Below are 27,131 nucleotides of genomic sequence, written 5' to 3'. Positions count from 1 at the left end.
GGAACTGAACTGTAGTACAGCCTCAAGGTAAAGTTTTGTCATATTATGGTTACTCAAGGCTCCTTGATAATAAGACCATCAACCCTTTGCCACTGCACAAAGCTAAATCCTGACTTTATCCCCATTTGGATCCTCAATACATTGATCCAGAAAAGCGTTGTGTGCACATTCCATTCATTTTCCCTACTATAGCAAATCTGATTTATCCTTTCTATTCGTAGGTTACAGTGGTCCATTAATATTTTAGCACATGAAAATTTATATATATATTTATATACAAACAAACACACGCGCACACACATATATACCCACACCTATAATTAATTATATTGCAATTACTAATAATTATTAATTAGCTTGACCTAATAAGTATTTCCTATAAGTATTATATCCTTTATTATGTCTAATTGATCCTAATTCTACATCCTTGTCTGTCAATCAAGATAATTTCTCACCACTGCATTGATATCCTTCCTTATCAATGGTGTAACATCACTCCCATTTCATTATTATCTGTCCTTAATAGATGTCAAACAACCTGCCATTTGGCCCACCAAGTCCATAATTGGTTTATCTAAGATAGCTTCAGCAATTCTGCCAATAGGAACTGTTTCTTTCTATCTGCTGAATGCAAAATTTTAATGATCTCTATAAATCATCCACCTTCCACATTCCAGAAATTACAAACACAAGGAATTCTGCAGAAGCTGGAAATTCAAGCAACACACATAAAAGTTGCTGGTGAACGCAGCAGGCCAGGCAGCATCTCTAGGAAGAGGTACAGTCAATGTTTCGGGTCGAGACCCTCCAACGGGATCCACTACTAAGCACATCTTTCCCTCCCCCCTCTCTCTGCTTTCCGCAGGGGTCGCTCCCTACACGACTCCCTTGTCCATTCGTCCCCCCCATCCCACCCCACTGATCTCCCTCCTGGCACTTATCCTTGTAAGCGGAAGAAGTGTTACACATGCCCTTACATTTCCTGCCTTACCACCATTCAGGGCCCCAGACAGTCCTCTCAGCTGAGGCGACACTTCACCTGTGAGCCGGCTGGGGTGATATACTGCGTCCGGTGCTCCTGATGTGGCCTTCTATATATTGGCGAGACCCGACGCAGACTGGGAGATCGTTTTGCTGAACACCTACACTCTGTCGGCCAGAGAAAGCAGGATCTCCCAGTGGCCACACATTTTAATTCCACATCCCATTCCCTTTCTGATATGTCTATCCACGGCCTCCTCTACTGTAAAGATGAAGCCACTCTCAGGTTGGAGGAACAACACTATATTCCGTCTGGGTAGCCTCCAACCTGATGGCATGAACATTGACTTCTCAAACTTCCGCCAATGCCCCACCTCCCCCTTGTACCCCATCCGTTATTTATTTATATACACACATTCTTTCTCTCTTTCTCCTTTTTCTCCCTCTGACTATACCCCTTGCCCCTTTCCCTACTCCCTGGGCCTCCTGTCCCATGATCCTCTCATATCTCTTTTGCCAATCACCTGTCCAGTTTTTGGCTCCATCCCTCCCCCTCCTGTCTTCTCCTATCATTTTGGATCTCCTCCTCCCCCTCCCCCTCCCACTTTCAAATCTCTTACTAGCTCTTCCTTCAGTTAGTCCTGACGAAGGGTCTTGACCCGAAGCGTCGACTGTACTTCTTCCTAGAGATGCTGCCTGGCCTGCTGCGTTCACCAGCAACTTTGATGTGTGTTGCCAGAAATTACAAGCCTGGTTTCTCTAATAATCAATGTCCCCTAATCATTTGAATCAGTTTGGTTTACCTCTTGTACATTTTTTGTAAAAACCTTAATAATGTTCCTCAAGTGTTACACCCAGAATTGGTCAGCAGACTCCAATGTGGCTGAATCTTCCTTATCTATGCATCTGTTGACACACTGCACATTTGCCAGTGAATGCTGACAAGCCTCTGACCTAATGAGATCCCAGACAGGAGCAGTGTAATTGAAACTTGATCACCCTGCAGGCATGTTTCAGTAATGACAATTTGATCATACTTTCTATTTGTTTGCTTCTATCTGTGCCAATACTTTATTTACCTTGTTGTTAATGCTGCAAGCATTTAAATACAACACCTTTAATTAATAATATTTTGTTTTCCGGATCTTATCTCCATTTTCTGCCAACTTTGTTTTATTGTCTATTTATTTTGTGTTCTACTTTTCTAATATACACTTCCTGCTGTGCTTCTCTTCATTCCCAATTCCTTTTCTTATCAAGCAGGTTTAAACCTTCTCCAATTAGCTAAAGCAATCCCCATGTAAACTTGCAAACAAGAGGAAATCTGCAGATGCTGGAATTTCAAGCAACACACCTAAAAATTGCTGGTGAACACAGCAGGCCAGGCAGCATCTATAGGAAGAGGTACAGTTGATGTTTCGAGCCTTTGTCAGGACATGGCCCGAAACGTCAACTGTACCTCTTCCTTTCGATGCTGCCTGGCCTGCTGTGTTCACCAGCAATTTTTATATGTCCCATGTAAACATATTAGTCTCAGTTCTGCTGAGTGCAACCAATCAAATTGTACAGGTCTCACCTATCCCAGACATGATCTCAGCGATCTAAAGCCGACTGTATTGCACAACCTCCCTAGCCATGTATTCATTTGCTCTGTCCTCCCATTTCTTTACTTGTTAGCATATGGCCGTGGGAGATCACTACCTTTGATGTACTGTACTTTAACCTCTTTCCTAGCTCCCTAAAATGCCCCCAGGACCTCATCTCTTCTCCAATATGGAACATGGCCTCAGCCTGCTCACCCTCTCCTTTTCCGGATGTTCTGCAGTTGTTCAGTGACATCTTTGACCCTGGCACCAGGAAGGCAACATATTTTCCTGGATTAACATCCAGAAATACTAGATGAATGAATCTCCAATTAATAATGCTCTTTTGCACCTCTTCCTCCTCTCTGGTGCAGAGGACCCACCCACAATGCTCTGCTCTTAGCTCTGAATGCCAATCTCAGAGGAACCATCACCCTGCCCCTAACATCAAAAATCTCTTCTACAGAAGGATGTTCACTCAGAGGAATCCTGCACTATCTCATCTGTTCATTGATTCCCCCAATGAGCTCTCTACCTGCTCATGTACAAGGAGTGTTCTGATCACCTCTTTCAATATGCTATCCACAAGTTTATAGCCTCAGGAATGCACGTAAGCAACTCCAACCACAGCTCCGGCTCTTAAACATGGAGCTCTGGCTGCTGCAGTGGGAGAAACTGCCTACACATCTGGGGAAGACTTGGCCAGATAGATGGGGTGTCACAAGCAGAACCTCTCTCCAATGATGCAAGTTGGAGATGGAGTGGCGGCTGATTTGAGGGGGAATAGAGACCAGGAATATTGGTGCATATACAAAGAAAGAAGAGGGTGGGGTGCAGGAAGGACAAAGAGAGATGAAGGGGGGCATCTTGGCTGTGTCCTCCACAAGTTGCCTCCTCCTTAGCACTGCCCTGTGAACTCCTCTGGGTTGTGTTCTTCTTGAAGTAAGGCCCTCAGTTTTCTGGGCCGTTATCTTCATTGGCCCCAGGCTTAACCTCCCTGGGTTATGGTCTCCTTTTCTAGGCGCTGTCACACCCACCCAGCCCTCCCCTCTTCCCTGGCCTTGGCTGTGGTCCCTGGGTGGGTGTCATGTCGAACCCCCGACCCCGACCCGTGGTCTCTTTCGCCTCAGGCTCAGTCCTCCCCTCCCTGAGCTGTGGTCTCCCCAGCCCCGTGCCCAGAACCTCCTTTCCCTGGGGTGAAGTCTCTCTATTCCTGAGCTCTGCTCTCCCTGACCCCAGGGCCCTCCCCTTCTCTCCTCGGGCTGTGTTCAGCCGGGCCCTCCCCTCCCCTCCCCTCCCCGGCCCTGAGCCGTGCCCTCCTGCTGGATCCTGGTGATTCCCTGCGGCTGCGGCTGCCCTGCCTTTGATTGGCACGGGTGGGAGCGGCCGAGGGGCGGGCGGCTTTGCCTCTCACTCGGCTCCACATTCTCTCACCATGGGGACGTGCTACAGTCTGCGATCGCGGCTCCTGGGTCCCCACGCCTCCTCCAGCCTCGCCTACCCGGGGGGCCGCACGGCCGGCGTTGGAGGCGAGGGCGAAGCCGGACAACACGAGCAAACTGACGGGCAGCTGAGGGAGCGGCTCCGGGCTGAGGAGAAAGCCCGGCTGAAAGCCGATAAGAAGCGGAGCCGGAGCATCGACAAGAGCCTGAAGGCGGAAAAACGCGAGTACAAGCAGACCCACCGGCTCCTCCTCCTCGGTGAGTCTCCCACCAGCGCTCCGCGACATTCACTCAACTCTTCTCCTGTCATTCTGACCCTTATAGTGATCTGCACCCTCAATATTCTCAACCACGACCCTAACCCCTCATCCAAGCTTAGTGTGCCTCCCGTTCTCCCAGCTGTGTTTGTTATTTTGAAGGCTGGCACATGCCCTCAGCCCAGTAGGGTCGGGGAAGGGAGGGGGGCAGTGGTGGTCACAGCACTAAAAGTTATCATGAACTTGATAAACTAGCAGGGCCTGATAGGATCCGCCTCTGATCTTGGCAGCTCTCCTATCAGGCCTCCGATCTGCTGCGTGCCTCTGCATTAGACTTCAGGGTCTAAAGCTTATGCCAGATCTCACCCAACCACTGCTACAAAATGGGTCCAAGTCTGGCAGTGTTTCTCTTATCCATGACCCTGAACTAATTTATAATTCCCTGCAGCCTTCTGTGGATGCTACCTTCCTCTAGATCTTGTACCTTGTGCCTACATCACAGTTCTTTCCCGCAACCCCCCACTCCCTTAGTGCCTGTAGCTTCAGCTACCCAGGTCTTGAATATCACCACATTATCAAAAGCACCTTTTTAACCATGCACGAACTCAACTACTCTAAGGTCATCTTGTTTGGTTCGATGTCAATTCTTACCATTACTCCTACGCTTGGAATATTATCGAGAATGCTGTGAAAGTGGCAAGATATGGTGTTGCGTCCTCTCATGCTGAGGCTGTTCAATTGCCTAACTCTATCTCTCTTGACTCCCCCACATCTCTGTTAGGTTGTCTGTATTCAGTCCTGTGTCGCCAGTTTTTTTTTCAAATAAGCACTGCAAACGTAAAAGAAACACAAAATAATATGGAAAAACTCATCTCTTGCATTGTCTCTGGTTGAATGGGATCAGTCTAAAATTAGCATTGACGGTTATTTGATGCTCAGTGGGAAAAGAGCCTTTGAGGAGGCTGAAGGGCTCTATGCTTTTCATAATTGCATACAACTTCAGCAAATCTGCAAAAAAGTTGAAGTCAAGTTTATTATTGCATATGTATCTGTAACAAAGAACACAATTAGAACAAAAAAAGTCTTATTTTATTGCAAAGTGATCAAAGTAGTCATGGTGTTGCTGAACAGTTAAAGCTGTGTTGGTTGTTTGAAGGGATATAGCTGTACTTCACCCTGGTGGTGTGGGACTTCGGAGGGTGGGGATCGTTGATGATGTATGTTGCCTCCTTGAGTCAGCACCCCACTATAGATACCAGAACATCAATGCATGACTAATGATAGCAGCGCTAATCTTCTGGAGAAGCTACCTGATCTGATGAATGTCTTAGTGTTTTCCTTTTATCTGCTACAACAAGGCTTTGTCATCACCAGACTTAACCACTTAATTTGCTTTGGTTGGTCTCTCATTGTCCATTTTAAAATGATGCTGACTGTGTTCGTGTTGCACTATTCAGTTTTCCCAACTGTGATGAGCTCTGCTGGCCAAAATTAACTCCTGTAGCTATTTTAAGATTCTCCTTGTGCCTTCTCTCTTCAACCTACACCTCTGCTTTCTGTCCCCGTACTTTCCAGTCCTGATGAAGGGTCCTGGCATGAAATATCAACTGTTTATTCATCTCCATTGATACTGCCTAACTTGCTGAGTTCCTCTAGTGTTTTGAATGTGTTGCTTTTCAACCATTTCCCATTTTCCAGTTCCCTTTTCCCTGTGGGCCCTCCACTGCAGCCTTCCTCTTCGACCAAACTTTTGATCAACCCCACCGCCTTGCCCCTTTATGGTTATCATATATCTGCTGATGCCTTCGTGAAATACAGTGGGATGGTTCATTATCAGAATGTTTTGTGTCACGTGTTTAGTATTAATTTGAGGACCATTTTATTAATACATTCAAATAATCAACAATATCTCTGTCCTACTTTATGGGATGGAGTGTCACAGAGGAACATAGTAGATGCTTTTCCCATCTTACATGCGTATCAATGCTTAGGACTGAATTGCCGTGGACACAGACTTGCAGTACCCCAAAGACTACCCGTTCACTCGGTAATTCAACATTCTCATTCATTCTCTCTCCCCCTCCCCCTCCCTCTCACTGATTTATGGTGTTAAAAACCTGTTGCTGAGCTCTTTTTTCTGAGCTCTGTGCCCAAAGAACCCGGGTCCCTGGGCATACGGCCAGCAGCCAGCTCACTGCTTTCGATCTTCCGTGTACTCCCACAACACAGCAGGCAGCGGCACCGACCTCGAATCCACCCGCCTCCAGAGCCACGAAAACCGGGCACCCTGAAGTCGCGCTAGTCTTCCAGCCTGTGTCCTTGGCATTTTCTCTTTCTTATTGCTCCATTCACTGGACAAAGATCTGCAGGTTAATGTTCAGGGTGAGAGTCTGGATACCATACTGTCATTATTGTATGGTATTGGGGGATTTTTACGGAAATGTTAACTTTAATTCTTTTTCAATGTTTGCTTTAGTTTTATATTCTGACGTTTCCATCCTTTACATTTTGGCTGCTGAATGTTTAATAAGAGAGGACCAGTAAATGGGTTGATCAACACCAGGGGTTGTGTTTCAAAGTCAAAGCTGAGTTTACTGTCTTATGCACAGTTGCAATGTAAAAACTACCTGCAATAGCCTCGGAGGCACATATTATCACAGAGGCAACATTCACAAGACAAACATAAATTATATGCAATTTTTACAAGAAAGAACACAAATAGAACAATAAAAATTCCTTTTTAGTACAAAGTGATCAAAGTGGTCATAGTGATTAGGGTTGTACTGGTTGGTTTAGAAAGTAAAATGTAATTTTACCAAGAAAATGTTTGAAGGAAAGTAGTTATCTTGAACCTGGTGCTATGTGAGTTCAGGCTCCTTGCCAGATGAGAAGATGCATGACCCGAATGGTGGGGATCTTTGATGATGGATGTTGCTTTCTCGTGCCACTTGCAGATACTACCAGCGGTGGGGAGGGATGCGCCTGTGATGTATTGACTGGAGTCTACTACTCTCTGTAGCTTCTTACATTCCTGTAAACTCAAATTTGCTGTACCTGACCATGATGCAACCAACAGGAATTCTGCAGATGCTGGAAATTCAAGCAACACACATCAAAGTTGCTGGTGAACGCAGTAGGCCAGGCAGCATCTCTAGGAAGAGGTACAGTCGACGTTTCAGGCCCAGACCCTTCGTCAGGACTAAGGTTCGTTAGTCCTGACGAAGGGTCTCGGCCTGAAACGTCGACTGTACCTCTTCCTAGAGATGCTGCCTGGCCTGCTGCGTTCACCAGCAACTTTGATGTGTGTTGCATGATACAACCAGTAGGAATACTTTCAGTAGTACATTTGTTTTGTAAGCGTGTTTGGAGACATCCAAACCTCCTTAACTTCCTATGAAAATAAGTTTATGATTAATATAAGCAGAAGTTTGGTAAGACAACAGGATAGATTGTTGCTGTACAGCACTGAATGGGGATAATCCTGAGGTTTATGGAAGGATTGATATATGCAATGAACTGATTGTATTCAGGTATATGTCAGTGATGTGTGCAGAGGTGGTTCTGGCACTGTTTATGCAAGTGGAGACATCTGTAAGTACTGAATTGAACATCCTGGTTGTTGTTGTTTTCTTTTGGAGAAGTACTCTCTTCCTTGGACCAAAGGTTGAGTTTAAATTTGGAGTTTGGAACGTTATCATCCTGTGACAAAAATTAAACAAGAAACATACTGAGATGTAAGGCTCACCTTATTATGACTTAACTCATCTAATATTCAATAGGTTTCATTGAGTATCTAGACCTGAAATGTTCAGATTTGCATGTGAGAACAGGGTGGTAGGGGCTATATCGGGGTTTGATTTCTACCATGTGCGTGTGTACACACACACACACACACACACACACACACACACACACACACACACACCGCATTGCAAATTCAAATACATCTTCTTCATTGTGGTTTACTGTCCCTTATATCCCAGTGGCAGCATTTGGAACTATATCAGCCTTGTAAATATATAGATCATAAAATATAGGAGCAGGATTAGATTAGATTCAACTTTATTGTCATTGCACCGAGTACAGATACAAAGCCAATGAAATGCCATCAGCATCTAATCAGAAATGCAAAGAACAGTGCTATTTACAAAATAACTGCAAATAAAAAGTAAGTGCTACAGCACACAAATATACAAGTACTGAGACAGTACAATATGGGTGCAATACTGCTTAGCGCTGTGATGTGAGGTTCAGCAGGGTCACAGCCTCAGGGAAGAAGCTCTTCCTGTGCCTGCTGGTGCGGGAGCAGAGGCTCCTGTAGCACCTACCGGATTGGAGGAGAGGAAATAGTCCATGGTCAGGGTGAAATGCATCCTTGATAATGCTTGTTGCCCTGCCCAGGCAGCGTTTATGGTAGGTGTTCTCAATGTTGGGCAATTGGGTGCTGATAATCCGCTGGGCAGTTTTCACCACACGCCGGAGTGCTTTGCAGTCTGATACGGGACAATTGCCATACCACGCTGAGATGCAGTTGGTGAGTATGCTCTCAGTGGTACAGTGGTAAAAGTCCGTCAGTATCCTGGGACAGAGGTGAGCTTTCTTGATGCTCCGCAGGAAATAAAGGCACTGTTGTGCCTTTTTGATCAGGATGGAGGAGACAATTCGGCCCATCCTGTTTGCTATGCCTTTTAATTACACCTGATCTTTTTCCTCATTTTCATTCTCCTGCCTCCTCCCCTCCCCCAACCCCTTTACCAATCAAGAACCTATCAGTCTCTACTTAAAATACACCCAGTGACTTGGCCTCTACAGTTTCAAATTCAGTTTTACCATTCAAGAAGAAAGTCCTTCTCATCTCAGTTTTAAAAGTTTGTTTTGCCCATTACACAGCTGGCATATAGGGCAGCAATTAAGGTCCTCCATCTCTGGTGGTGTTCAGGGCTTCTTTCATCATATTCGTAGCTTCCTCTTGGTGTTCACTACTGACAGTCATGCAAGTCCCGGGTGGAGACTCAGGAATAGCATCGCGCTCAGATGTAGAAGGACTCTTCATTGCTGTTTCTGTAACAGTTTTGTTTTACCAGTCAGATTTGTTAGCCCAGAGCTGAACCCCTGAACCTGGAAGACTGGTGGACCACTATTAGTCTGGCCTCTACCTTTTGACCTGTTTGGCATGAGTGACCCTACCAAGAGCCAAAGCATAAAGCCCTGACTCCAGCCAACATAGCTCTCTGGGTCATTGAGGCATGCAAGCCTCCAAACCCTACGACAAGGTTGCAGTCCTCTTGGAGATCTGTTCTAAAAATACATCCCTTTATTCAGAGACTGAACTCACGGATGCTGGACGGACTCTCCCATTAATGGAAACGTCCTCTATCCATGCTTTTCAGTCTTCTTGGGCCTTTAGCTGCCAGTGGAGCATAGACCATTAATGACCTCCTGTTACCATAAGTTACCATCATTCTCTGGAGCTGATGGTACGGTTGGAGTTCATCAATGCTTCTGCAATCCATTACATCCAGTGTACAGGGGATTGGCATCACCGGAGCCCTATAGGCCAACCTTACCTGTTTCCTCTCATGACGGGGACATAGAGTTGGACTTTGAGAGGCAGGTCTTTCAGTATTTGATGTAAGTTCCTTCTCACCCTTCTGAACTTCATTCAGTACATCAAATGCTCCTCATACGTTGGGCCTTTCATTCTTGTGAACCTCTCCTGGACCCTTCCAGAGACAGCATATCTTCCTTTAGGTATGGGGCCCAAAATTGCTCACAGTATTCCAAATGTGGTCTGACCAATGCCTTACCAGGCACAGCAGTGTGTTGTTTTGATATTCAAATCTTCTTGAAATAAATGCTTATATGTCTTTTGCCTTCTTCACATATTTGTCCTCTCAGAAGTTCTTCAGATTCAGAATCAGGTTTCCTATCACTGGGGCACATGTCGTGAAATTTGTTGTTTTGTGGCAGCAGTACATTGCATTACATAATAGTGAAAAAACTATAAATTACAATAAGTATATTTTTTAAAAATTATATAAGTGGTGCAAAAAGAAAGGTATGTTCATGCGTTCATTGGCCATTCAGAAATGTGACGGTGAAGGGGAAGAAGCTGTTCCCAAAACATTGAGTGTGTGTCTAGGTCCCTGTACCTCCTCATGATGGGAGAAATGAGAAGAGGGCATGTCCAGGGTGATGGGATCCTTAATGATGGATGCCTCATTTCTGAGGCATCTCCTTTTGAAGGTGTCCTGGATGCTGGGGAGACTAGTGCCCATGATGGAGCTGGCAGAGTTTCAACTTTTTCTGTATCTTTTCCCATTCCTGTGCACTGACCCCTCCATACCAGACCTGATGGGCTGAATGGCCTAATTCTGCTCCTATGTCTTATGGTCTTACCAGACGCTGATGCAGAAATTTGAGAGTGTCTTAGATGGCATACCAATCCTCCTCAAACTCCTAATGAAATATAGCCCCTGTCTTTGTAATTGCATCAATATGTGGGACTCAGGATAGATGTTCAGAGACGTTGACACTCAGGAACATGAAATTGTTCACTCTTTCCACTGCTGGTTTATTGTCACTAACATTAGTCGTGAAATTTGTTGTTTTATGGCAGCGGTCCAGTGTGGACAGAACAAATTACCATAAGTTACAATAAAAATAATTAAAGAGGATTAGCAAGGTAGTGGCCATGGCTTCATGGACCATTCAGAATTTGATGACAGAAGGGAAAAAAACTGTTCCTAAAACATTGAGTGATGAATTTCAAACTCCTAACTATCTTCACTAATGGCAGTAATGAGAAGAGGACATGTCCCAGATGGTAATGGTAATGATTGATGCCATCTTCTTGAAGATGTCCTCAGTGGTGGGGAATCTTGTGCCCATGATGAAGCTGGCTGAGTCTACATCTGTCTGACACCTCCATACCAGGCAGTGATGCACCAAGTCATAGAGAGCATCCGTAGAGTTTTGACATACCAAGTCCCCTCAAACTCCTAATGAACCATCTACTCCAGGCATGCCTTTATCATGATTGCATCTATATAGTCATAGTCGTAGTCATACTTTATTGATCCCAGGGGAAATTGGTTTTCGTTACAGTTGCACCAGAGGTTCCAGAGGTCCAAGCAGTGTTGGGAGTAGAGCACTTGGAAGAGTTTGCTGGCAGGTCGGCGAAGCTAGTGTAAAAGGAGAGCTTCACAGGCGTTCAGAAATTCCAGAGGTCCAATCAGCGTCAGGAGCGGAGCACTGCAAATTAAATAAAAGCATAGAAGGGGCAAGCAGGGCGGCCATTATTGGGAGTAGGCCAGTAGTGAGAGTAGGAGCATCAGACTTTGACTCAAGAGGCTTCAATGAGAGCAGGCTGAGGCCAAGGGAACACGTTAGAAGATTTGGTCCTGGTTGCCCATTGTACAGGGCAGGCAGGATGGCAGTAGAATGCTCCTCCTGTAGGATGTGGGAATTCACGGAACTGATGGTCTCCCTTATGACTACACCTCCAGGAAGTGCAGCCAACTCCAGCTCATGAAAGGCTGCGTTAAGGAGCTGGAGCTGGAGTTGGATGAGCTTCCGGGAGGCAGAGCAATTGATAGACATGACTTTTTTGACCAGGTAGTTACACCCGTGAGCAGGATTCAGGGAATAGATGGGTGAACACAGAGAGGTAAAGGGAGAAAGAAGTCAGTGCAGGATCCCCCTGTGGCCATTCCCCTCAGCAACCAGTATACCCCTTTGGATACTGCTGTTGGGGTTGACCTACCTGGGCAAGGCAGCAGCAGCCAGACGATAGCTGTGTCGTCAGCTCTTAGCCACAGAGGGGAAGGGTGAAGTCAGGCGGAGCAACAGTCATAGGGGACTCGATAGTTAGGGGGACAGATAGGAGATTCTGCGGCAGCAAAAGAGATACAAGGGAAGTGTGTTGCCTTCCAGGTGCTAGGGCCCAGGATGTCTCTGAGCGGTTGCAGAATATTCATGAAGGGGAGGGTGAGCAGCCGGAGGTTGTGATGCATGTTGGTACCAATGATGTAGGCAGGAGAGGGGTACTGGTCCTGCACAGTAAGTTTAGGGAGGAAGGAGGCTGAAGAGCAGGACCTCCAAGGTGGCAAATTTCCAGGTTATTCCCAGTGCCATGAGCTAGTGAAGGTCAGAACAGGAAGATAGTGCGGATGAATGAATGGCTGAGAAGATGGTGCAGGGGGCAGGGTTTCAAATTCTTGGACCATTGGAACCTTTTTTGGGGAAGGGGTGACCTGTACAAGTGGGACAGGTGGCACCTGAACTGCAGGGGAACCAATATCCTGGAAGGGAGGTTTGCTAATGCTTTTGGGGAGGGTTTAAACTAGATTTGCAGGGGGTTGGGAACTGAAGTGAAGAGGCAGGGGATGGGGCGGTTGGCGCACAAGTTTTGTCAGCTTCTAGGGAGTTTATGAGGAAGGACAGGCAGATGATAGAGCAAAGAAGCACTCAGCCAGATGGTTTGCGGTGTGTCTATTTTAATACAAAGAGTATTATGAGCAAGGCGGATGAACTTTGAGCTTGGATCAACATGTGGAACTATGATGTGGCTATTACAGAGACTTAGATGTCTCGGGGCAGGAATGGCTGCTGAGTGTGCTAGGCTTTAGGTGTTTCAAAAAGGACAAGGAGTGAGGCAAAAGAGGTGGGGGCATGGCATTGCTAATCAGGGATAGTGTCACAGCTGCAGAAAAGGAGGAAGTCATGGAGAGATTGTCTACTGTGTCAACGTGGGTGGAAGTCAGAAACAGGAAAGGGGCAATAATTTTATTGGGTGTTTTTTTATAGACCCTCCAATAGTAACAGAAACATTGAGGAGCAGATAGGAAGGCAGATTCTGGAATGGAGCAATAATAATAGGGTTGTTGTGATGGGTGATTTTATCTCTCCTAATATTGACTGGTATCTCCTTAGAGCAAAGGGTTTAGATGGGGTGGAGCTTGTTAGGTGTGTTGAGGAAGGTTTCCTGACGCAATATGTAGATAAGCCAACTAGAGGAGAGGCGGTACTTTATCTAGAATTGGGAAATGAACCTGGTCAGGTGTCAGATCTCTCAGTGGGAGAGCATTTTGGAGGTAGTGACCACATCTCTTTCTTCTTCACCACAGAGCTGGAGAGGGATAGGAGCAGAAAATTTGGGAAAATATTTAAACGGCATAGGGGGAAATATGATGCTATTAGGCAGGAACTTGGGAGCATAAATTGGGATCAGATGTTCTCAGGGAAATGCACGGCAGAAATGTGGTAAATGTTCAGGGCATATTTGTATGACGTTCTGCATAGGCATGTTCCATTGAGGCAGCGAAAGGATGGTAGGGTTAAAGAACCACGGTGTACAAAGGATGGAGAAAACCTAGTAGGAAGAAAAGAAAAGCTTGCGAAAGGTTCAAGAAACTAAGTACTGTTAGAGCTCTAGAAAATTGCAAGGGTGCCAGGAAGGAGCTCAAGAGTGAAATTAGGAGAGCTAGAAGGGGCCATGAGAAGGCCTTGGCAAGCAGGATTAAGGAAAACACCAAGGCATTCTACAAGTATGTGAAGAGCAAGAGGATGAGCACTGTGAGAATAGGACCCATCAGGTGCGATAGTGGAAATGTGTGCATGGAGCCAGAGGAGGTAGCGGAGGTACTTAATGAATACTGTGCTTCAGTATTCACCAGTGAAAAGGACCTTGGCAATTGTGGATGACTTCTAGTGCAGCGGTCCCCAACCACCGGGCTGTGGACTGGTACCGGGCCACAAAGCATATGCTACCGGGCCACAAGGAAATGATATGAGTCAGCTGCACCTTTCCTCATTCCCTGTCACGCACTGTTGAACTTGAACATAGGGTTGCCAATTGTCCCATATTTGTGGGACATCCCGTATATTGGGCTAAATTGGCGTCCCGTATTTCCCCCGCTAAGGTAGAGCATTCCTATGAAACCTTTTGTGCCGAAATAGTGTGAAGCAAAGAAGCAATTACCATTAATTTATATGGGAAAAATTTTTGAGCGTTCCCAGACCCAAAAAAAACCTACCAAATTATACCAAATAACACTAACATATAGTAAAAGCAGGAATGATATGATAAATACACAGCCTATATAAAGTAGAAATAATGTATGTATATTATAGTCGGGAAGATGAAGGCAAAACCGATTTGTGGGGAAAAAAGCGGTACATACGTGCATGCACCCATCACGTGCGCACGTCACGCATGCGCACACAGATGCCCATGCAAGGCTTCATGGTCATGGCAGTCTTTCCTGGGGTAAAGTGCCCCAGGATTTGACTGGTACTTTTGTCCCTTATTTGGGAGTGAGAAAGTTGGCAACCCTAACTCCCCAACTGTAAAAGACATGTTGAGGTGAGTTTAACCCTACCTGAACAGCCCCCCCCCCCCCCCCCCAGGTCGGCCGGTCCGCAAGAATATTATCAATATTAAACCAGTCCACGGTGCAAAAAAGGTTGGGGACCCTTGTTCTAGTGGACGGAAATGCTTGAGTGTATAGACATTAAGAAAGAGGATGTGCTGGAGCTTTTGAAAGCTATTAAGTTAGATAAGTTGCTGGGACCTGATGAGATATATCCCAGGCTACGGTGGGAAGCGAGGGAGGAGATTGCTGAGCCTCTGGAGATGACCTTTACATAATCAATAGGGACGGGAGAAGTACCAGAGGATTGTAAGATTGCAAACATTGTTCCCTTGTTCAAGAAAGGGAGTAGAGATGACCCAGGAAATTATAGACCATTGAGTCTGACTTCAGTGGTGGGCAAGTTGTTGGAGAAGATCCTGAGAGACAGGATTTATGAGCATTTGGAGAGACATAATCTGATTAGGGATAGTCAGCATTTCTTTGTCAAGGGCAGGCCGTGCCTGTGAACCTGATTGAATTCTTTGAGGATGTAACAAAACACATTGATGAAGATAGATCAGTGGATGTAGTGTAAATGGATTTCAGTAAGGCATTTGATAAAGTTCCCCATGCGAGGCTCATTCAGAAAGTAAAGAGGCATGGGATCCAAGGAGACCTTGCTTTGTGGATCCAGAATTGGCTTGACCACAGAAGGCAAAGGGTGGTTGTGGATGGTTTCTATTCTGCATGGAGGACGGTGACCAGTTGTGTTCCGCAGGGATCTGTTCTGGGACCCCTCCTCTTTGTGATTTTTATAAATTAAGCTAGATGAGGAATTAGAAGGGTGGGTTAGTAAATTTGCTGATGATACAAAGGCTGGGGGTGTTGTGGATAGTCTGGAGGGTTGTCAGAGATTACAGCAGGACATCAGTAGGATGCAGAACTGGGCTGAGAAGTGGCAGATGGACTTCAACCCAGAGAAGTGTGAAGTGGTTCATTTCGGTAGGTAAAATTTGAAGACAGTATATAATCTTAATGGTAAGACTCTTGGCCGTATGGAGGATCATTGAGATCTTGGGGTCCATGTCCATAATACACTCAAAGTTGCTGTGCAGGTTGACAGTGTTGTTAAGAAGGCGTATGGTGTGTTGGCCTTCATTAACTGTGGGACTGAGTTCAAGAGCCATGAGGTAATTTACAGCTATATAAGACCTTGGTTAGGTTCCATCTGGAGTACTGTGTTCAGCTCTGGTCACCTCATTACAGGAAGGATGTGGCTGCTATATAGAGAGTGCAGAGATTTACAAGGATGTTGCCTGGATTGGAGAGCATGCTTTATGAGAATAGGTTGAGTGAACTCGGTCTTTTCTCCTTGGAGCGACGGATGAGAGGTGACCTGATTGAGGTATATACGATGACGAGAGGCATTAATCGTGTGGATAGCCAGAGGCTTTTTCTCAGGGCTGAAATAGCTAACACGAGGGGGGATGGTTTTAAGGTGTTTGGAAGGAGGTACAAAGAGGATGTCAGAGGTAAGTTTTTCACACAGAGAGTGGTAGGTGCGTGGAATGGACTGCTAGCAAAGCTGATAGAAGTGGATGCAATAGGATCTTTTAATAGACTCTTAGAGGGCTATGTGGTAGGGTAATTCTAGGCAATTTCTAGAGTAGGTTACATGGTTGGCACAACATTGTGGGCTGGAGGGCCTGTAAGGCGCTGTAGATTTTCTACATCCTATGTTCTATATGGTGGGCCCAGGATAGATCCTCTGATTTGTTGATGCTCAGGAACTTGAAACCGCTCATCCTTTCCACCACTGACCCCTTCAATAAGGACTGGTGTACTGTATGTTTTCCTGATGTCCACAGTCAGTTCCTTGGTCTTGCTGACATTGAGTACAAGGTTGTTGTGACACCACTCGACCAGTTTTGCTCCGGTATGTCTCTGAGATTCTGTCATCAACAGTGGCGCCATTGATAAATTTCTGGATGCCGTTTGAGCTGTACCTAGTCACACAGTCATGAGGGTAGAGGGAGTAGAGCAGTGGGCTAAGCACGCATAAGACTATAAGACATAGGAGCAGAATTAGGCCATTCAGCCCAATAAGTCTGCTCCACCATTCCATCATGGCAGATCCCGGATCCTACTCAACCATACACCTGCCTACTTGCCATACCCTTTGATGCCCTGACCAATCAGGAATCTATGAACTTCCACTTTAAATATACCCACGGTCTTGGCCGCCACCGCAGTCCGTGGCAGGGCATTCCACAGATTCACTACTCTCTGGCTAAAACAACTCCTCCTTACCTCTGTTCTAAAAGGTCACCCCTCTGTTTTAAGGCTGTGCCCTCTAGTTCTAGATACCCCCACCATAGGAAACATCCTGTCCACATCCACCTTATCTAGTCCTTTCAACATTTGGTAGGTTTCAATGAGATCCCCCCACCCCCATATTCTTCTAAGTTCCAGTGAGTACAGGCCCAAAGCTCCAAATGCTCCTCATATGTTAACCCCTTCATTCCTGGAATCATCCTTGTGAACCTCCTCTGGGTTCTCTCCTTTCTGAGATATGAGGCCCAAAACTGTTGACAATATTCCTACTGTGGCCTGACTAGTGTCTTATAAAGCCTCAGCATCAACTCCTTGCTTGTAAATTTAATTCCCCTTGAAATAAATGCCAACATTGCAGTTGCCTTCTTTACCACAGACTCAACCTGTAAATTAACCTTCTGGGAGACTTGCACTAGGAGTCCTAAGTCCCTCTGCACCTCTGATGTTTGCACCTCCTCCCCATTTAGATAATAGTTCGTACTATTGTTCCTTTTACTAAACTGCATTATTGTACATTTCCCAACACTGAATTCTATCTGCCACTTTTTTGCCCATTCTTCCAATTTGTCTAAGTCCTGCTGCAATCGCATTGCTTCCTCAGCACTACCTACCCCTCCACTTATCTTCATATTATCCACAAACTTTCCCACAAAGCCATCAATTCCATTATCTAAATCATTGGCAAACAACGTGAAGAGTAGTGGTCCCAATACTGACCCCAGAGAAACACCACTAATCACTGGCAGCCAACCAGAAAAGGACCACTTTATTCCCACTCGCTGCCCCGGCCTGTCAGCCATTCCTGTATCCTTGCCAGTATCTTTCCTGTAGCGCCATGGGATTTTATCTTGTTAAGCAGCCTCATGTGTGGCACCTTATCATGATTGAAGTGTGTTCGTGCTGATTGTCAGCAAGGAGATGTTATCACCAATCCACACTGTCTGTGGTCTCCCAATGAGGAAATCAAGAATCTATTTACAGAGCGAGATGCAGGGGCCCAGTTTTCTGAAGCTTGTTGATGAGTACTGAGGTGATGATGATGTTGAATGCCAAGCTGTAATCAGTAAACAGCAGCCTGAAACATGATTTGCTTTGGACCAGATGAGATTGCATCCACTGCAGATCTGTCGTGGCGCTGGGCAAATTGCAGTGGGTCCAGGTTCTTCCTGAGGCAAGAATTAATTCTAGCCATCACCAACCTCTCAAACACTTCCTCATAGTAGATGTGAGAGCTATTGGGCAATCGTCATTGAGGCAGCTCATTCTGCTCTTCTTGGGTACTGGTATGATTGATGCCCTTTTGATGGAACTAGGAAGCTCCAACTGCAACACCGAGAGATTGAAGTTGGCCTTGATCACTCCAGGCAGTTGGTTGGCACAGGTTTACAGTACTCTGCCAAGTACACCATTGGGGCCTGATGCCTTGTGAGGGTTCACCCTCTGAAAGATGTTCTGATGTCAGCCTCTGAGGAAGGGATTACAGGGTCACCAGATGTTATGGGGATTCTCACAGGTGTTGTTTTATTATCCTTTTCACAGTGTGCATAAGAGACAATGAGTTCATTGGGGACTGAAGCGTTACTGCCATTTATGCTCTAAGCTTCCACCTTATAAGAAGTAATGGCGTGTAATCCCTGCCACAGCCGACGTGCATCCTTTTGTCTCTTTAACTTCACAAGGGATTGCCCTTTCACCTTCCGTGGGTCATACCTGGATTTACTGTAGGGTGCTGAATCGCTGACCTTAAGCACTACAGATCTAGCCCTCAGCAGACAATGAAACTCATGATTCATCCATGGCTTCTGGTTTTTATTCGTTGGGTATGTTTTCAACGGCTCACACTCATCCACGCTGGTCTTGATGAAGTTGGTGACGACTGTGGCAAGTTTATTCAGATCTAGAGATGAATCACAGTAGTAAAAACATATTTCTAGGAAATTTTGTTCACGCATCTGTAGTGTTCATTTTGTTACGTACCCCGTAACTGGGTTGCCAAACCAGCAGAAATGGATCACTCAGTTGGAGTCTGGATTACTAGAACTAAGAAAGTTTTATTAAAGAAACAAGCAACACAGTACTCTAATCAAAAGGATAATGAATGCAACAGTTCAGCAATGATAAACATACGTGTACACAGAATTAAGATAACAGGATCAATCAAGCTCTATCGTTGTCGAGGGGTAAATGACCAGTTTCAAAGTGACGCAAAGTTCAGTTCAATTTAGTTCAGTTCAGTTCGCAGTAATCGCTGCCGTGGCGATGGACAGTGGGGGGAAGGAGAGAGAGAGCAAAATGAATGAATATTCAAGACGGCTTCCACACAGACCTTCGCAGTCAGCTTTCGGGCGAGTCCTTTGTGATGTCATCTGAGGTCACCGACCGTGACCCCCTCCGTTTCCAGATACGATCGTTTCTCTGTGGTGAGCCCGGCACCCAGGCAAGGGTGGACACACACCAGGTTCCCGCCGATCGTGCCTTTCCACCCTGTGCGTCTATGGCCTGGTCCCGCAACCGGCCTTCCAAAACTTCCCACCGACTTGTGAGAGACGCACCGCTTCCAGGGTCTCATTACCTCGGGTGTCGTGTGTCATGCCTTAGCGAACCTGTCCCTTTTTATCCCCTTGCTGGGGTATTGCCTGTCCATCACTTCAAACAGTTCAGGGTTCAAAGGGGGAGCCGCTCTTGACAGCTCTCCTTCCATTACTCTCTCCCGTCCCTTCATTAACATCTCCAAATGCTGCTCCATTGTTTTCCTTATCTCTCTTTCTCCTGAAGACAGGTGGCAGACCAACTGCTGATCCCACTGGTGCCAGCACAGGACAGCTACATCGTAATCTATGTGTATTCTTGTCACAATTTGAGCCCTTGACCACTGATATTGGGTTTGTGTTGACACGTGGACCAAAGGGCAAATCGAGGAGGTCCGCATTTGTGCACATTCTTTTCCTGGCTCTTTTGTTTTTTTAAGCATCCTGGTTTAGTGTTCCAAAGCAGAGGAAACCAACAAAAGTTGAAAGGATGAAGAGCACGTGGCAAATCTGTAGCTAAAGAAGAAGTTGTGGCTTATCTGCACTTTTATTGTTGGATTGTGAGGGGTATGTGCTGAGCTGTCAAGAAATGCTCATTGACTATTGTAGAATCACTAGCCCTACAAGTGCCCGTGCTCGCTCCTGCTTCAGGGGAGTGGCTGATCACCACACACAAAATGCTGGAGAAACTCAGTAGATTAAGCAAGAAAATAAACAATCAACTTTTCGGGTCATGACTCTTCAGCGGGACGGGAAAGGAAGGGGGCAGAGGGCAGAATAAGAAGGTGGGAGAATGGGAGGCACAGAAGATGGTACGGGATAGAGGAAGAGGTAAAGGACTGAAGAAGAAGGATAGCAGAGGGCAGTGAGCCATGAAATAAAGGGAAGCAGGTGAGGAACCAGAAAGAGGTGATGGGCAGGTCATGAGGGATGGGCAGAAGAAGACAAGGGCTGAGAGAACCAGGTGGCAGATCATGATATCTGGGTCAGCTGTTCCCCATAGGAAGGGAAGGAGATGGCAGGAATGGTTACCTGGCTTACATGTGGGTACTTCTCAATGGTTGCCTGGAGCCTGTGGTCTCTGAGCCATGCCGTTACTTGTAGAACATAAAGCAGAATATGGGTGGTTGCTGTGGCTCACTGTAGAGGGTAACAAAAGGGAGAAAGGTGTAGCTATCCATTGCCTTCCACCTCCCCACCACATCATTTGTGGGGCCCTTGGAGTGGCCCAAAGTTGAGAAAATTGAATGATTCACTCAGCAATGATGGATCCTTAAGATAAGATTCGCCACAGCCCAGAGCTCTCCATGACTGGTGTTGTCCTTGTGAGCAAGGGCTGTGGAAAAATAGTAGAGGTAGGGGTGAGTGGTGGATGGAAGCAGAAGTGCTGCAGAGAGTTCTTTGCTGGGAATTATAATTTTATTGCCAAGGGCAGTGTAAATAAGAGGAGCTTTTCACAGTGTCTGGCTGACTTAGCTTCACATTTTACAGTTTAAATAAACCTGCATTTTCATTTTCAATATAAAAATAACTGCTGGAGAGACGGGCAGTGGTTGTCTTGAATTTTTTGAAAATAGAACTACATTCTTGAGTACAGAGACGGACAAAATGAGTGGGTGGAGAACTTGAAGCCCTGTCAAGGGTTTTCTGTGTTCTACATCTCCGTTTCTGTCTCCTTTGTTCCTGCATCATTAGTTCTTGTTTTTTCTTGAAGGAACCATGCACTGGTGTCTCCACCCACCACTTGGGGCCACAAAAGTGATGTGGGTGAGGAATTCTGGCAAGGAATTTAGTTTCAACATGTGCCCATTCCATTGGCTGTCCTTCAGAGATACTGATGGATAAGAGGATAATTTGTGACGATTCTTTTTAAACCACCGTTCCTCCCTATCCAATGCCTGTGCAAAATTTAGAAGGTTATGTTCTAAGTACACTTAATCACCTCAACTGGTTCTGTAAAGCCAATTAAAGTAATTGTAATCTTTCTCTCAATTTTGCCTCTCTGTTGACCCTGTGAATTTTCACTGTTGTTACCCCTTCACCCTTCTCCCAGGGATTGATCCCATGAGTAACACAGCAATTGATGCCCAAACTGCAGAAATGAGAATTAACAGTGGGGTTTAGGAGATCTTTGAATCACATCTATTCATTGTTCAGAGCTTCCTGACATCAACTCCCATTAAAATTTTTAGGCCTCCTGGCTTTTGTAACACATCATTTTCCCATTCAGCAGAATATAGTGAGAGAAAGAGCCTTTGGTGAACATGGAAATGACTGACTATTTGCTCTGTCAATTGTGCCCAGAACTATTCTACTTTAAGTAACTGGAATTGATTTAGTGCTAACAATTTGTATTATCTAAGTAATTTGTTGGGGAAGTAATCCTGATTTTCTGAAGAGAATATGGAAGCTGACCTCTTTGGCTTGCCATAGTTCATCAATTTTTCCATAAGCCTCAAACTGTCTGCCACTCATAAGCAGTATAGGAGTGACGATATTGACACTGCTCTCATCTATTCACGTATCACATGTTTAGGACACACTTTGGAATGTTATTTTTTTAAGAGAAGTCGTGTGCTTGTTTGGATAACAACACTTAAGCTTCAAATTATGTGTATTAACATATATATCCGCAAAGGGAAAATGTAGAGAAGGAAGTTTTTTGGTGAAAGTTGGCAAACAACTTGTTATGAGTTTCTCTGCTATTTTATTATGTGAAATATTCACTTGTGCAACCAATTTAGCTCAATAAATTAACATTAGAAAACTCACTTTTATATCTGTTGTATAAGATAACAAGGCTGTAGATTGTTTAGTAACCAAATTAATCATCAATCCCACTTTCTCGTGGCTTAGGAGGTAGGGATAGGGAATGTTTCATTGAATGTAGGGTGTAGCTCTATAATTGACTTTGCTTTATGACTTGGATAGTTTTACCCCTTTTGGATGAGATGCTTTGCAAGGTTACAGAGATAGGGAAGAGAAATGGAAGGAGCTGAACAGAAGGATGAGAATATTTAATCTAGTGTTGCTGTAACAAGAGCCTCCATGGGTGAGGAATCTAACAGTGATGGGAGGAGGGAACAAATAAGTTATGGAGGATATTTACAACTAGGGATGTCCAATAGTAAATACTTTCTGAAAACAAAATTGTGCTAACGAGCTTGTAATGGGAGTCCAATGAATGCATTGACAGGAGCAGGAGGAAGCCTTTTGGACCTCTGTGCCTGTTTTGCCATTCGGCAACATTATAGCTGATCTCTTTCGTTAGTGCTGCTTTCTAGCACGAACCACATCCCTAATTGCTATATAAAAAAAATCTTATCTCCATGTTAAGTATACCCGGCAACTCCATAACCATTTGAAGTAAAGAATTTCTAAGATACATCATGCTCTGGATGTAGAAATTTCTTTATGTCCATTCTCAACGGCCAACTTCTTAGTTGAATTCTTGACTCCTGATTCTAGACATCTCAGCTTGTAGAAACATACTCTCTGCATCAAGGTTGGAAAGAGTTTTGTATGTTTTGGTAAGATCACTTCTTAACCTTCTAAATGTCTAATATAACAAACTGATTTTGCTGGGAATCAGTCTGCACTGCAAATGGAAGTTAGGATTATTCCTATGTTAATTTAGTAGGTACTATGCACAATATTGCAATGTGGCATTCAATAGTGTATAAGAGTAAGGAGGTGTTGATGAGGCTGTATGGGGCACTGGTGAGACCTCATCTGGAATACTGTGTGCAGTTTTGGGCCCCCTGTCTTAGAAAGGATGTACTGATGTTGAAGAGAGTTCAGAGAAGATTTACGAGGATGGTTCCTGGAATGCAGGGGCTAACATATGAGGAGTGTTTGTCGGCTCTTAGATTGTATTCATTAGAGTATAGAAGAATGAGAGGGGATCTCATAGAAACATCTCAAATGTTGAAAGAGTTGGACAGAGTAGATGTGGAAAGGCTGTTTCCCTTGGTGGGTGAGTCCAGGACAAGAGACCGCAGTCTTAGAATTAGAGGGTAGCCATTTAAAACAGAGATGAGGAGAAATATTTTTAGCCAGAGGGTCGTGGATTTATGGAATTTGTTGCCGCAGACAGCTGTGGAGGCCCGATCATTGAGGGTGTTTAAGGAGGAGATTGATAGGTATCTAATTAATCAGGGTATCAAGGGATATGGGGAAAAAGCCAGAAATTGAAACTAGATGGGAGAATAGTTTAGCTCATGGTGGAGTGGCGGAGCAGACTTGATGGGCCAAATTCTGCTCCTTTGTCTTGCGATCTTGTCTTGTGAATATTCCAGATTCACTCATTTTAGCCCAATAGGATTGGAGCAAGATGGTTTCAGAACTCTTGCTCTGAAATCCTCTTGCAATGAAGGCCAATACACCATTTGCTTTCCTAATTGCTTGTTGAACAAGCACTCTAACTTTCCCTGATCTGTGTACAAGGATCACCAGCTCCCTCTGACCCTCAATGCCTTTTAGTCACTTTAGAGCATTGAAAAAATGCTCTGCGTATCAGTTTATTTTTGATGTGCATATGGAATATAATATGGATACGCATGACGACAGTTGTGGCAGGGTTTGTGTGCCAGCACATTCCACAAGACAAAACCCAGCAGCATAGGTGGCAGAGAAGCTTCACTTTTATGCATGATTTGAAATGGAAAAGAACATAATGCCTACGTGAATGCCCGCCGCACCTGGCAGCCCTGTAATCTCTGACTTGGAGGCCAACGTCAGAACATTCTTCAAAGGGTTGAACATTCAGAAGGCATCAGTGTACTTGGCTGGGTCCTGAAAATCTGTGCAGACAGACTGGAGAGAGTGTTCAAGGACATCTTCAACCTCTGCTGCAGTCGGAGGTTCCCGCCTGCTTTAACAGAGCAGCAATCATGCTGGTGCCCAAGGAGAGCAGGGTGAGCTATCTCAACAACAGACCTACAGTAGATGCAAACTCTGTCTACTTGGCTTTAGAACACCTAGACCAAACATACATTAGGCTGCTGTTTATCAATTACAGCTTGGCATTTAACACCACCATTCCCTCAGTACTAATTAACAGGCTTCAAAACCTGGGCCACTATACCTCCCTCTGCAACTGTATTTTTGACTTCCCTATTGGGATGATGTACCAAATCTCCTCAAACTCCTAATGAAGTATAGCTGCTAGTGTGCCTTTGTCGTAATTGCAACAACGCGTTTCACCCAAGGAAATGGGTATATCTGCAAGGATAGGATTGGAATTATTGAAGGATTGTAGGACTAAAGGATGCTACAGAGTTGGGAAGGATGAGTTCCTGGTGGGATTTGAACACCAGGACGAGAAATTTTAAATTTGAGTTGTTCCTTGAGTTGGAACAAACATAGGGCAAAAATGTGCTGTGTGAAGGATAAATAGATCATTGTGAATTGGTATTGGTTTACGTTTATTATTGTCATATTGGTATTGGTCCAATGGTCAAGAAGGCAGTCTCTGCAAGCGTCGTGGAATGTGTAGAGCAGGACAAGACACAGAAGACATCCTGATCATCCACTGCGCCTAGTCCCCTCTCCAGTTGTCTCGACTCTGTCTTGCCACTGGATCCAAATGGGAATTGGGAAGAGAGAGTGAGACTGACACTGCGCAACTCTCCCTCACTGAAATCCAAACCACGCGCTAGTCTCGACACCATAATAATGGTGTCGAGGTCCTCATCGACGTTGACGATGGGCGAACACATTATTGTCATATATACCAAGATACAGTGGAAAACTTGTCTCACATGCTGTTCATACAGATCAGATCATTGAGGTAGAATACGTAAAACAGTAACAGTGCAGAATAAAGTGTAAAAGCTACAGGGAAAAAAAAATGATAAAGTACAAGATCATAACAAAGTAGACGGGGGGGGGCCCAGGAGCCCGTCTTATCGTACAAGAGGCCATTTCAAGAGGCTGATAACAGTGGGATAGAAGCTGTCCCTGAGGCTGGTGGTATGTGCTTTCAGGCTGTGTATCTTCTGTGTGATGGGAGAGGGGAGAAGAGAGAATGTAAGGGATGGATAGGGGTCTTTGATTCTGCTGGCTGTTTCACTGAGGCAGTGAGAAGTATAGATAGAGGCCATTGAGGGGAGGCTGGTTTCTGAGATGTCCTGAGCTGTGTCCACTACTCTTAGAAGCAGGGGTTCCCAACTGGGGTCCATGAACATCTTGGGTTAATGGTAGGATCATGGCATAAAAAAGGTAGGGAACCCCTGCTCTAAAGTTTCTTGCCGTCACGTACAGTGCAGTTGCCATACCAAGCCATTATGCATCCAATAAGACTGCTTTCTATGGTGTACTGATAAAAATTCGCAATAGTTGATGGGATTGTGCTGAATTTCTTTCGCTTCCTGAGGAAGTAGAGGGGGTTGGTGAGCTTTCCTGGCCATGGCATCAATATAGTCGGACCAGGGCAGGTTATCAGTGATGCTCACATCTAAGAATTTGAATCTCTGAACCCTTCAACTTTAACAACATTGATGTAGACAGGAGCATGTGTATCATCCTCTTTTCTAAAGTTAATGACCAGATAACACACATCAAAGTTGCTGGTGAACGCAGCAGGCTAGGCAGCATCTCTAGGAAGAGGTACAGTTGACGTTTCGGGCCAAGACCCTTCGTCAGGACTAACTGAAAGAAGAGATAGTAAGAGATTTGAAAGTGGGAGGGGGAGATCCAAAATGATAGGAGAAGACAGGAGGGGGAGGGATGGAGCCAAGAGCTGGACAGGTGATTGGCAAAAGGGATATGAGAGGATCATGGGACAGGAGGCCCAGGGAGAAAGAAGAGGGGGAGGGGGGGTAAAACCCAGAGGATGGGCAAGTGAGAGGGACAGAGGGAGAAAAAGGAGAGAGAGAGAAAAAGAATGTGTGTATATAAATAAACAACGGTTGGGGTATGAGGGGGAGGTGGGGCATTAGCGGAAGTTAGAGAAATCAATGTTCATGCCATCAGGTTGGAGGCTACCCAGACGGAATATAAGATGTTGTTCCTCCAACCTGAGTGTGGCTTCATCTTTACAGTAGAGGAGGCCGTGGATAGACATATCAGAATGGGAATGGGACGTGGAATTAAAATGTGTGGCCACTGGGAGATCCTGCTTTCTCTGGTGGACAGAGCGTATGTGTTCAGCAAAGCGGTCTCCCAGTCTGCGTCGGGTCTCGCCAATATATAGAAGGCCACATCGGGGGCACCGGACACAGTATATCACCCCAGCCAACTCACAGGTGAAGTGTTGCCTCACCTGGAAGGACTGTCTGGGGCCCTGAATGGTGGTAAGGGAGGAAATGTAAGGGCATGTGTAGCACTTGCTCCGCTTACAAGGATAAGTGCCAGGAGGGAGATCAGTGGGGAGGGATGTGGGGGACGAATGGACAAGGGAGTCGCGTAGGGAGCAATCCCTGCGGAAAGTTGGGGGGGGGGAAGGAAAGGTGTGCTTAGTGGTGGGATCCCGTTGGAGGTGGCGGAAGTTACGGAGAATAATATGTTGGACCCGGAGGCTGGTGGGGTGGTAGGTGAGGACAAGGGGAACCCTATTCCTAGTGGGGTGGTGGGAGGATGGAGTGAGAGCCGATGTGCGTGAAATGGGGGAGATGCGTTTGAGAGCAGAGTTGATGGTAGAGGAAGGGAA

General features: G+C 45.4%; 1 protein-coding gene across 1 annotated transcript in view; it reads left to right on the top strand.

The window, feature by feature from the left end:
* The first annotated feature begins 3,864 nt into the window (after nt 1-3,864).
* The window catches only part of gnas (GNAS complex locus), a 340,610-nt gene continuing 317,343 nt past the window's right edge, over nt 3,865-27,131 (top strand). The window contains exon 1 of the mRNA XM_072238735.1: nt 3,865-4,264. Within this exon, the coding sequence (XP_072094836.1) occupies nt 4,000-4,264 (265 nt within the window). The 5' untranslated portion in view covers nt 3,865-3,999. The remainder of the gene's footprint in view (nt 4,265-27,131) is intronic.

The sequence above is a fragment of the Mobula birostris genome, chromosome 2 (assembly GCF_030028105.1).
Source record: "Mobula birostris isolate sMobBir1 chromosome 2, sMobBir1.hap1, whole genome shotgun sequence".
Lineage (NCBI taxonomy): Eukaryota > Metazoa > Chordata > Chondrichthyes > Myliobatiformes > Myliobatidae > Mobula > Mobula birostris.
This window is presented reverse-complemented; position numbering and strand designations above follow the sequence as displayed.